This window comes from Aethina tumida, chromosome 2 (assembly GCF_024364675.1).
Source record: "Aethina tumida isolate Nest 87 chromosome 2, icAetTumi1.1, whole genome shotgun sequence".
In the NCBI taxonomy this organism is placed as follows: domain Eukaryota; kingdom Metazoa; phylum Arthropoda; class Insecta; order Coleoptera; family Nitidulidae; genus Aethina; species Aethina tumida.
Window position 1 is genome coordinate 26,610,160 of NC_065436.1, and position 13,032 is coordinate 26,623,191.

Genomic DNA, 13,032 nt, shown 5'->3' on the forward strand with positions numbered 1-13,032 from the left:
CGCAGCACCGCCACACGAAGATTTGTCCAGTATCAATAATATTATTTAATTTATAAATCGTTCGACATGAGTGCGCCGGCTTTTACAACAATCCTCGTTTTGAGCCTTGTTTGTTTCTGTCATGGCTACTTACCTGTTGTCATGTGGCACGGAATGGGTGAGTTGTTTTTGTTTATGTATGTTTATAGGTTATGACACCCCATTGTTTACATCTCAACTTGTGTCTGTTTATTTGCACGATTTGTTAATGAAACGACTGATTAAAGTTAATGATGTCGACGTGTTTTCTACTCCCTAAAATTGAACTGTGTATTCTAGTCAGCGGTGTCGGTTAATTGTTTTCGTCTGGAAGATTGGTCAAAATTATCCCATTAAACTTTGCACACAACCTAAACTGAAATAGATTATTGTCGGTGTTTTATTAATGACTTTTTGTTTAATGATCATTGTTTTATTATTATGTATATTTGAAAATTGTAAGAACATGTGTCGCAAATTGTTGTTTTATTATATGAACACTATACAATAAAAACCAATTAAGGACTAATTTGACACGTGGAAAGCCTTTTGTACCAATTTATATTTGCTAAGAAAATGTAAAATGTAATTAATCAAATAAATTACTGACGGGAATACAATTGCAGTGGTAATTTTATGTACCTGTTTTGAATTTACATATTAATTTTCTTATATACTTTAATACAATTTAGGTATGTCAACATAAGAATGAAAAATAATAATAAATATTACAAATAACTAGAAACAACAACGGTCATAAATTACATAATAGCAATAAATCTTGCAAAAGTGGTATTGGGTAAAATATCTTATTTTACATCTTTTGAAACTGTACATTAATTACTTATTACGAAATTAATTAATATTTTACAAGTAATTTATATTTTTTAATCACTCTTTTATTTTTTTAATTTCCGTTCATCAGTCATTTGTATGTTGGTAATATAAGAGTATAAGTATATTAAAATCGTATAAAACTATGAAAAATCTTTTATGACACTAAATTATTTGCACAGCTCAAAGGTTATTAATATAGATAATGTATTGCATAATATATGCAAATAATATTTGTTGAATATACGTATAACGTCTAAAAATTTATATATAATATTTGACATATCTTCATTATCACTGCACATTGTTGAATTTTTATCAGTTTCAACATTTTATACAATTATTATAAAATACTAATTAATAAAGTTATATTTGTTAAAGTTCAGCTTTAACCAAATGATTTAATTAGCTAATGAATATATTGATTAATTTTAATTAATTCCATAAGAGAGAAACTCTGTGATCCAATTTGTGCGTTTAATAAGAATAATTAGTATTTCGAAAAATTATCCTAATTAACTTAAATGGGTTCCCCAAAAATTATGAAATTATGTGCCACATAAATATTTTATAATTAGACTACATGTATTAACTGCTTATACGTGTTATATTTTAATTTACAGTAGTGGCCTGATAAATAACACCAAATTTAAAATTATACATTTTCTCAGGTATTTCTTGATTGATTTAACTTAAACTTGTGCAGTAAATATGTGAAATATACTTTTTTTTTTTAATTTTTTTTCACACATATTAAAAATGGCAAAAATATTATTTTCAATGCACACGTTAGTCTGATTTGGTTGGTCAAAGGCACATTCAAATATGTTTATATTTTGTGGTACCTTTTCACAAAACTCTAATCAAAAGAATTATTCTTAGTAGGATTTATATTTTTATTTATTGAAAAGAAGAGGAATGTAATAATTAGCATGAAACATTACTGTTATCCCTAAAAACTTATATTTGTTTTCAATGTTTGTTAATATATATGAAATTCAATTGAAAATACAATAAGAAAATGTCCTACCAAAAAGCAACTCCTTTTATTGACGGACCAATTGGAAATATCTGACTGAATTAACAAGTCTTGCATGGATATATATATATATATATATATATATATATATATATATATATATATATATATATATATATAAACCATTGGTATCAAAAAAGATTATTCTAATAATACTTTGAAGTGATTATTAGTAAAATGGACTGTATCTTATATAGAGACACAATGAGAGACGTAAAGAAACCATTTGCCAATTATATAGCTTTTTAAGCATGATAATGATACAAAACATGAATCAAAAATTGTTTAAAGTTGATTAAAAGATAAAAATGTTAAGATTCTCGAATGGCTAGCGTTAGTAGTTACTAGTATGTTACGGATATAAATACAATTGAAAACTTGTAGAATCTTGAATAAAACACCAAAAGGCATGAAATTTATAGAAATGGTGATTTTTAGGTGAATCTTTGCCTGTCCGTGTACTGGAGATTATAACAAAGAGTACCCAACAAAATAATTTTGTTTAAATTATGTATAAATTATTTTAAAAACATATTTTTCAAATGTGTTAGTACATTTTGCATTTATTTTTTATAGATTATTAATATTTCATTATGTATAAACTATTTATTTAATTTACTATACGTATTGTAAAACAGTGGACCAAAAATATTTATTAATTAAATTAAATTAATTTATCTTACTTGTTCGTGATGCTTTTACTCTATCGACTATTTTGCAACTGAACCTAAAATGTACTAAATTTTCTTTATTGGAATCAAAATTCGAGTTTTGCATTTGTCTTCATCAGAGTAAAAGAGAAAGAAATACAAGTTTATAAGAGTTGGAAAAGGACGAAAATATTATGCCATCGAAGTAAGCTGTGCATTTTTTACGCTCGGCGCATTTAATTGTTTTTCTTAGAATTATGGTGTTGACGAACAGAAATAGTAAATATTGGATTTTTGATGTGTCCAAATGAATTCCATACGGCTAACAGTTACAATTATTATTTTTCATTTCTTAGTTTTATCTTATTTAACATATTTCGCATATTTGTGTATGTTAATTTGAACTTTTTTCATAGTTGCGGATTAAACTAATAATTTGGTAAAGTAATTATTATTTGAAATGTGTGTAGAGTCGAAATAGAATATTCAAATAAGAAAAAAATAAAAAAGAGAGTGGGTCCTCCGAAGTCCGAATTCAAATTAATCTGTGATTTAATTAATACTCAAACATTATTACCAATAAATTATCAACATTTCAAAAAGTATAAACTATTTATTTAATTTATTATATGTATTGTAGAACAGTGAACCAATATTTAAATTAAATTAATTTTTATACAACTTACTTGTTCGTGATGCTTCTACTCTATCGACTATTTTGCAACTGAACCTAAAATGTACTGAATTTTGTTTATTGGAATCAAAATTCGAGTTTTGCATTTGTCTCCACAAGAGTAAAAGAGAAGGAAATACATGTCCATGAGAGTTGGAAAAGAACGAAAATTTTGTGCCATCTAAGTAAGCTGTGCATTTTTTACGGTCGGCGCATTTAATTGTTTTTCTTAGAATTGTTGTGTTGACGAGAAGAAGTGGTAAATATTAGATTTTTGATATTTTTCAGTTTTAACTTATTTTACATATTTCGCATATTTGTGTATGTTAATTAGAACTTTTTTCATACTTGTGGATTAATCTAATAATTTGGTAAAATAATTATTATTTGAGATGTGTATAGAGTCGAAGTAGAATATTTTTTGTTAATTAAATAAATTAAAACAATTTATTAATGTTTCTGTCTACATATATCTTAAAAAATATGACAAATTTAATTTAAGTAAAACGATACAACAAAAAACACAAATTTGTATTTATTTATGTAAATCGTCAAATGAAAAATAAAATTAATACGAGTTCAGTGCACACGAATTTCTTTAAAAAAACGTAAGAGAAGTTTTCTGTGTTTCAAAAGTTATAACATATAACATACAATAATCAATTGCTCTCAATATTACATATTGATATTCAAATATCAAAAATTAAACTAAACAGAGTCCGAATTCAAATTAACCTGTGGTTTAATTAGTACTCAAATTATTACCTACAGATTATCAATATTTAAATATGTATAAACTATTTATTTAATTTACTATACGTTTTGTAAAACAGTGAACCAATATTTAAATAAAATTAATTTTTATCCAACTTACTTGTCCCCGATGCTTCTGCTCTAACGACTATTTTGCAACTGAACCTAAAATGTACTGAATTTTGTTTATTGGAATCAAAATTCGAGTTTTGCATTTGTCTCCAAAAGAGTAAAAGAGAAGGAAATACATGTCCATGAGAGTTGGAAAAGAACGAAAATTTTGTGCCATCTAAGTAAGCTGTGCATTTTTTACGGTCGACGCATTTAATTGTTTTTCTTAGAATTGTTGTGTTGACGAGAAGAAGTGGTAAATATTAGATTTTTGACATTTTTCTGTTTTAACTTATTTTACATATTTCGCATATTTGTGTATGTTACTTTGAATTGTTTCATTGTTGTGGATTAATCTAATAATTTGGTGAAATAATTATTATTTGAAATGTGTATAGAGTCGAAATAGAATCATTTTTGTTAATTAAATAAATTGAAATGATTTATTTATCTTTTCGTCTACATATATCTTAAAAAATATAACAAATTTAATTTAAGTAAAATGATGAACCAAAAAACACATATTTGCCTTTATTTATGTAAATCACCAAATGAAAAATAAAATTAATATGAGTTTCAAGTACAGTGCACACGAATTACTCTAAAAAAATGTAAGAGAACTTTTATTATATGTATTATAAAACAGTGAACCAAAAATATTTAAATTAAATTAATTTTTATACAACTTACTTGTTCGCGATACTTTTACTCTAACGACTATTTTGCAACTGAACCTAAAATCTACTAATTTTTGTTTATCGGAATCAAAATTCGAGTTTCGCATTTGTCTCCGCAAGCGTAAAAGAGAAGGAAATCTATGTGGTTGAGAGTTGGAAAAGGACGAAAATCTTGTGCAATCTAAGTAAGCTGTGCATATTTTACGCTCGGAGCATTTAATTGTTTTTCTTAGAATTGTGTTGACCAGAAGTGGTAAATATTAGATTTTTGATATTTTTCAGTTTTAACTTACTTTACATATTTCGCATATTTGTGTATGTTAATTTGAACTTTTTTCATTCTTGTGGATTAATCTAATAATTTGGTGAAATAATTATTATTTGAAATGTGTATATAGTCGAAATAGAATAATTTTTGTTAATTAAATAAATTGAAACAATTTATTAATGTTTTCGTCTACATGTATCTTAAAAAATATAACAAATTTAATTTAAGTAAAACGATAAAACAAAAAACACAAATTTGCCTTTATTTATGTAAATCGTCAAATGAAAAATAAAATTATTACGAGTTCAGTGCACACGAATTACTTTACGTAAAAGAACTTTTCTGTGTTTCAAAAGTTATAACATATAACATACAATAATGGATTGCTCTCAATATTACATATTGATATTCAAATATCAAAAATTAAACTAAACAGAGTCCGAATTCAAATTAACCTGTGGTTTAATTAGTACTCAAATTATTACCTACAGATTATCAATATTTCAATATGTATAAACTATTTATTTAATTTACTATACGTTTTGTAAAACAGTGAACCAATATTTAAATAAAATTAATTTTTATCCAACTTACTTGTCCCCGATGCTTCTGCTCTAACGACTATTTTGCAACTGAACCTAAAATGTACTGAATTTTGTTTATTGGAATCAAAATTCGAGTTTTGCATTTGTCTCCAAAAGAGTAAAAGAGAAGGAAATACATGTCCATGAGAGTTGGAAAAGAAATAAAATTTTGTGCCATCTAAGTAAGCTGTGCATTTTTTACGGTCGACGCATTTAATTGTTTTTCTTAGAATTGTTGTGTTGACGAGAAGAAGTGGTAAATATTAGATTTTTGACATTTTTCTGTTTTAACTTACTTTACATATTTCGCATATTTGTGTATGTTACTTTGAATTGTTTCATTGTTGTGGATTAAACTAATAATTTGGTGAAATAATTATTATTTGAAATGTGTATAGAGTCGAAATAGAATAATTTTTGTCAATTAAATAAATTGAAATGATTTATTTATCTTTTCGTCTACATATATCTTAAAAAATATAACAAATTTAATTTAAGTAAAATGATGAACCAAAAAACACATATTTGCCTTTATTTATGTAAATCACCAAATGAAAAATAAAATTAATATGAGTTTCAAGTTCAGTGCACACGAATTACTCTAAAAAAATGTAAGAGAACTTTTATTATATGTATTATAAAACAGTGAACCAAAAATATTTAAATTAAATTAATTTTTATACAACTTACTTGTTCGCGATACTTTTACTCTAACGACTATTTTGCAACTGAACCTAAAATCTACTAATTTTTGTTTATCGGAATCAAAATTCGAGTTTCGCATTTGTCTCCGCAAGCGTAAAAGAGAAGGAAATCTATGTGGTTGAGAGTTGGAAAAGGACGAAAATCTTGTGCAATCTAAGTAAGCTGTGCATATTTTACGCTCGGAGCATTTAATTGTTTTTCTTAGAATTGTGTTGACCAGAAGTGGTAAATATTAGATTTTTGATATTTTTCAGTTTTAACTTATTTTACATATTTCGCATATTTGTGTATGTTAATTTGAACTTTTTTCATTCTTGTGGATTAATCTAATAATTTGGTGAAATAATTATTATTTGAAATGTGTATATAGTCGAAATAGAATAATTTTTGTTAATTAAATAAATTGAAACAATTTATTAATGTTTTCGTCTACATGTATCTTAAAAAATATAACAAATTTAATTTAAGTAAAACGATAAAACAAAAAACACAAATTTGCCTTTATTTATGTAAATCGTCAAATGAAAAATAAAATTATTACGAGTTCAGTGCACACGAATTACTTTACGTAAAAGAACTTTTCTGTGTTTCAAAAGTTATAACATATAACATACAATAATGGATTGCTCTCAATATTACATATTGATATACAAATATCAAAAATTAAACTAAACAGAGTCCGAATTCAAATTAACCTGTGGTTTAATTAGTACTCAAATTATTACCTACAGATTATCAATATTTCAATATGTATAAACTATTTATTTAATTTACTATACGTTTTGTAAAACAGTGAACCAATATTTAAATAAAATTAATTTTTATCCAACTTACTTGCCCTCGATGCTTCTGCTCTAACGACTATTTTGCAACTGAACCTAAAATGTACTGAATTTTGTTTATTGGAATCAAAATTCGAGTTTTGCATTTGTCTCCAAAAGAGTAAACGAGAAGGAAATACATGTCCATGAGAGTTGGAAAAGAACGAAAATTTTGTGCCATCTAAGTAAGCTGTGCATTTTTTACGGTCGGCGCATTTAATTGCTTTTCTTAGAATTGTTGTGTTGACGAGAAGATTTTTGATGTTTCGAAATAAATTCAATACGGCTAACAGTTACAATTATTATTTTTCATTTTTAACTTATTTTACATATTTCGTATATTTGTGTATGTTAATTTGAACTTTTTTCATACTTGTGGATTAATCTAATAATTTGGTGAAATAATTATTATTTTAAATGTGTATAGAGTAGAAATAGAATATTTTTTGTTAATTAAATAACTTGAAACGAATTATTCTAAAAAAAAGTAAGAGAACTTTTATTATATGTATTATAAAACAGTGAACCAAAAATATTTAAATTAAATTAATTTTTATACAACTTTCTTGTTCATGATACTTCTGCTCTAACGACAATTTTGCAACTGAACTTAAAATGTACTAAATTTTGTTTATCGGAATCAAAATTCGAGTTTCGCATTTGTCCCACAAGAGCAAAAGAGAAGGAAATATATGTGGATGAGAGTTCTAAAAGGACGAAAATCTTGTGCCGTCTAAGTAAGCTGTGCATTTTTTACACTCGGCGCATTTAATTGTTTTTCTTAGAATGATTGTGTTGACGAGCAGATGGCACAAGATTTTCGTCCTTTTCGAACTGTTAACCACACGTATTTTCTTCTCTTTTACTCTTGTGGAGACAAATGCGAAACTCGAATTTTGATTCCGATAAACAAAATTTAGTACATTTTAGGTTCAGTTCAGTCGTTAGAGTAGAAGTATCACGAACAAGTAAGTTGTATAAAAATTAATTTAATTTAAATATTGGTTCACTGTTTTACAATACGTATAGTAAATTAAATAAATAGTTTATACATATAGAAATATTGATAATCTATAGGTAATAAAGTTTGACTAATAATTAAGTCACAGGTTAAATTGTATTTGAATAAAGCACCGACTCTTTTTATAGATAAACAAAGAGGAAGAATTAATAAACGAAATTTTTTCTTGTCTACTAATCAAATAAAAAATGAATTAGTTGAGTCACATAATATATAATGTAGAGCAATCAGACGTCGACTGAATGAACATAACTTGCAAGGATGTATTTCATTAAAGAAACCATTGATATAAAAAAAGAAAAGTGCAAAAAGACAGTTGGCACAAAAATATATTAATTAACCTCCAGAATTTTGGCGACAAGGGGGTCTACCACGAACCCGAGTGAGATATCTCACCCGGTGAGTTAACTCACTTCTGAAATCAACGTGGCAACAGCGCATTTCGTGTTTATATTTGGTAAATTTTAGGGGAAAATCAAATTTTAGGTTAATTTATATTTACAAATTTAAAATTTGACATCCAAACAAAATTCATACAAGTGCAAAAAATAATGTTTAATTAACTTGAAATGGTTAAAGAAAGGTTTGTGTATATTTTAATCATTAAAATACATTTTGTGAACTATCAATTTATTTATTAGGTGTGCAAATTTGAAATGTTTTTCTATCAAGAGTCCGTACATAAAAAACATATTGAATCAAAAGATAATCGCAAACAACTGCTTTGTTGGTAGGACTCCCCGCTACAATACAACATATTCACTTAGTTGTTTATGAATTAATAAGATATTTTTTTTCGTGGTCAACATGACGAATGTTGAGCCAAATAAATAGCATTTGTGGTCTGTGATATTTTTTTTGTTTAATCAAAGAGAAAGGCATAGGAAAGTGACTAAATTCTTATCGAGACTTACGGCAATCGTGCTGTAACCATCAAGTGGCGATTTCAATGTTATTGTCAAAGAATACGAAAATCGACCAAAGAAGTTTGAAGATGAATTACAAGTATTATTGGACAAACATGATATATAAACACAACAAATGATGGTGGAGGAGTTGAATGTTACTCGGTAAACCATTTCCGATCGCCTGAAAGCCATAGGAAAGATTCAAAAGGTTGAAAAATAGATTTCACACAAACTGAAGGAATAACAGACGGAAAAACGAAAAACTACGTGACATGATACTTTTACGCCATAACGAAAGGGTATCACATTCAAAAATTAATATATTTTGACATCAAAGACAAAAAATAATGGGTAATGGGTAACGCTAACAACATCGAGTGCGAGATCGGATAGATTTGGGTAGATGAAGATGTAATGTGTGCGGTGGGATCCGAAAGTACTAGTGAACTACGTCCGTTCCCGACAACAAATGATCAATGGAGTTCAATGGAAGATGAAGTTCTTGTTTGGAATGGTACCCATAAATTTCTTGAGAGATGAGCCAAATATATAGAAAGAGAGCGATACTGATACTTTGATTAAAATCCAATCTTGTCATTGTTCTCTCATTCCAATCCAACGTATGTGCCCAAATACATTGTCAATGTTGCAATTTAATTTTCCAGGATGTGTCCAATTCTTACAAATATGTACATCAGTTTTTGGAGGAATAATGGCTACATGTGTGCAAACAATACGTTTTGTGATTTCTGGGAAATTATATTTTTTAGAAAAACAAGAATATATACATTATAATGTTGTACTTACAATTAAGTTTTACTATTTATCTTTTTTCTATAAATATTTAACCCTACAACATTTTGAAGATATCCTTCTTATCTTGAGTGTTAATAACTTAAGTTGATTCAATGTATTTTTTATTTTTTGAAGCAATTAGTAGTGGGAGACTTATAAGCTAGTTACATATGATATCTGCTTGAAAACTAACTGAGGTATAAAAACACAAAGCTGCAAGGAGCTACAATTTTCAAATTATATATTAACAAACCTTTGGTGTTGAGCTAAAGATTTATAAATAGGTGGAATATTTCAACAATATATGAAAGATATCTATTAGTACCCCACACAACTTAATAAACTCTACCTCACTTAATTATATGATATATTCCTAATTGATGTAAATAAATATGATAATGTCTTTAAAACACTCAAGGTATCAATATGTGTGACAAATCTCACTCACTAAACACCAACCGTGTAAAGTCACCGGGTTTGGGTGACATATCTCACCTATAATACAAGTCACCGGCATTGTAAAAGGAGTTTGGACACCCTTACAAGAATAACGTCATTCGAACCGAATAAAATATCTCATAGATTTTCGTAGAAGTTCTCCTGGACTTTTTTTATTACCAAGTAATAACTTATTAATACAATGCTTCAATTATTTTTATTATTTTGGACTTTATAGTGGAGAAAATATTGTAAACAAAGACGAAATGCGCTGTTGCCACATTGATGTCATAAGTGAGTTAACTCACCGGGTGAGATATCTCACTCGGGTTCGTGGTAGACCCCAAGTTCTTTGGACTGACGAATCAAAGTGCAACAGAATAGGATCAGATGATAAACAAAACTTTCGTCGTTCTCTCAATACTGTTTGAACTCTAGATACACTACAAAAACTTTGAAACACGATGGAAGGAACTTTATGTTCTGGGATTCTTTTTCTTAGCATCGTGCAGTACCATTACAGAAAATTATTGGTAACATGGACCGTTTCATATATAGAAATGTCATGAAACATGTAATGATGCCAACGATAATTTACCAGTAATAAATATAATTTTTTTTAAATGTGTGCTATTTCAGTAACCATCCACAATAAGCATTTATTTTATTTAAAATTTCATTTAAGTAAAAATTATTATTTTGATTTAAGTTCGACATTCATAATTGTAGGAAGAATTTAGTGAAAATATTTTAAATAAATAAATATTTTAATCGCATTTACTTAGAATGAATTAGGTGTGAATTTCCTAATTAACATTAAATAGTAATGTGTGCTATATCCCTTCTTACTGCAAACAAAAAGAAAGCATTAACCTTTAGTTGACACTCGTAAAGTTTCATTTTTTATTATATTCATATTAAATAAATCATAATAAAATTTATAAAACATGTTAATCAGGTGACAGTTGTTGCTTTGGCCTGTCCTCCATAAAACACAAGCTGAACGAGACGCTGCCGGGTATTTACGTGGTCTCCCTCAAAATCGGCTCGTCGGTTATCGTCGATGTGGAAAACAGCTACTTCCTGCACCCCGACAAACAGATCAACCAGGTCTGCAAGCTACTGAAAGCCGATCCGAAACTCCGTGACGGCTTCAACGCCATCGGTTTCTCGCAAGGAAGCCAATTCATGTAAGACTAGAGAAAGCGTAGTTTAACAAAAGATGTTTAGCATCATTGCATTTTAGACGTGGTTTGGTGCAGAGATGCGGCGACTTGAAGGTGAAGAATTTAATCACGTTGGGCGGACAGCACCAAGGGGTATATGGGTTGCCTAATTGTGGATCGCTTTCTCATCCGGCTTGCGACTATGTCCGGCAGTTGTTGAATTACGCCGCTTACTTTAGGTAAATTGAAACAATGCTGCGGTTAAAATAATCAAGTCGATTAATTGCGTAGCTGGGTGCAAAAGAGGCTGGTACAAGCAACCTACTGGCACGATCCGTTGAACGAAGAACTATACAAAAAGTCCAGTACGTTCCTTTCGGACATCAACAACGAACAACAACTGAATTTGGACTACATCAAGAGGATTCAGAGTCTGGACAACTTCGTTATGGTCAAATTTGAGAATGACACCATGGTACAACCCATAGAAAGCGAGTGGTTTGGATTCTACAAACCGGGACAATCCAAAGAAATTGAGAGTTTGGAACAAACTTCTTTGTACATTGACGTCAGTCATACCACGTTTAGTTTAACATTGTTAATAATCAAATTTTAATTTTAGGATCGATTGGGCTTGCAGAAATTGAAGGAAGAAAATCGATTGAAGTTCTTGTCACTACCTGGTAATCATCTGCAGTTCGAGTGGCCGTGGTTCGTTGAGAATATTGTCGAGCCGTTCCTGAAGAACTGAAAATGTATATTTTCCTCGAATAAGACTGTTGTATTGTTTCTTGTACATAAAAGAGTGTTTGCAACAAACCATTGTCGTTTTATAAAAAGCTTAGATTAAAAGAGATGATTTTATAATTGAAGTTTTCTTATTCATCCACATTCTTTCTGTATTGCAGTGCTTTTTATTCGTCCCTTTTGATTTCGTGAAACGAATATTCGTAAACTTTTGTTCTCTTTTAGCCGTCTAAGAAAATTCATTTCTAGATTAAGTTTTTTTTATTAAATGAAAAGAGTATTGAATTTTTTTTCATCGCGTAATATGAATTACTGGATTGATATTGTGTCTAGGTTTCCCGTATTCCGACGGGAATGCTACAACTACTGTTCTCTGTTTCTCAGTTTTATTATTATTATTATTATTATTATTATTAATTAGTATAATTATCATTATCCGAAAAATGTAATTTACATTTGTATTTTACAATTCAATTATAACTACTAAATTAGTTTAGTTATTTTGTTTTAATGTAATCTTTATTTATTATTTTTTCCTGTATTTTATTTATATGATTATTTTGGGTTTAAATACTAATTCGTGTAAATTACTTTATGAGTTCAAAAATCCGCTAAAAGCAATAGAAGTAAGTGATTAGGTCAAAACAAGAGTATTGAAGATCTTTCGTGAAATTTGCACCAAAGAAGAAATTAAACAATATCTCGTACAACACATTTAAAAATAGGTCAGACACTAAATTGCGATGAAGCAACATAAGTGAAGATAACAAATTTATGTTTGACAATTGTCAATTGTCTACTTAATCATATTGTTACATGTGACA

The 13,032-nt window shown here is 28.1% G+C and overlaps 1 protein-coding gene and 1 long non-coding RNA gene across 2 annotated transcripts; both read left to right on the plus strand.

Annotated features, from left to right (window-relative positions):
• Positions 1–12,328, plus strand: LOC109599150 (palmitoyl-protein thioesterase 1). Its single transcript, XM_020015099.2, has 5 exons — positions 1–157; positions 11,254–11,485; positions 11,542–11,700; positions 11,753–12,029; positions 12,084–12,328. The coding sequence occupies exons 1-5, from the start codon at positions 67–69 to the stop codon at positions 12,210–12,212; spliced, it is 888 nt and encodes a 295-aa protein (XP_019870658.1). The 5' UTR covers positions 1–66; the 3' UTR covers positions 12,213–12,328.
• Positions 8,656–9,871, plus strand: LOC126264667 (uncharacterized). Its single transcript, XR_007547328.1, has 2 exons — positions 8,656–8,737; positions 8,796–9,871. It is a non-coding gene; the product is annotated as an uncharacterized LOC126264667 (long non-coding RNA).
• Positions 12,329–13,032: the final 704 nt, after the last annotated feature.

What these genes read in the sequence shown, in the direction of transcription:
- LOC109599150 (XM_020015099.2), top strand. Translation starts at nt 67, where the DNA reads ATGAGTGCGCCGGCTTTTACAACAATCCTCGTTTTGAGCCTTGTTTGT. An exon ending in TGTCATGTGGCACGGAATGG is followed by an intron (nt 158 to 11,253) that starts GTGAGTTGTTTT and finishes CATGTTAATCAG; the next exon opens with GTGACAGTTGTTGCTTTGGC. An exon ending in AAACTTCTTTGTACATTGAC is followed by an intron (nt 12,030 to 12,083) that starts GTCAGTCATACC and finishes TTTTAATTTTAG; the next exon opens with GATCGATTGGGCTTGCAGAA.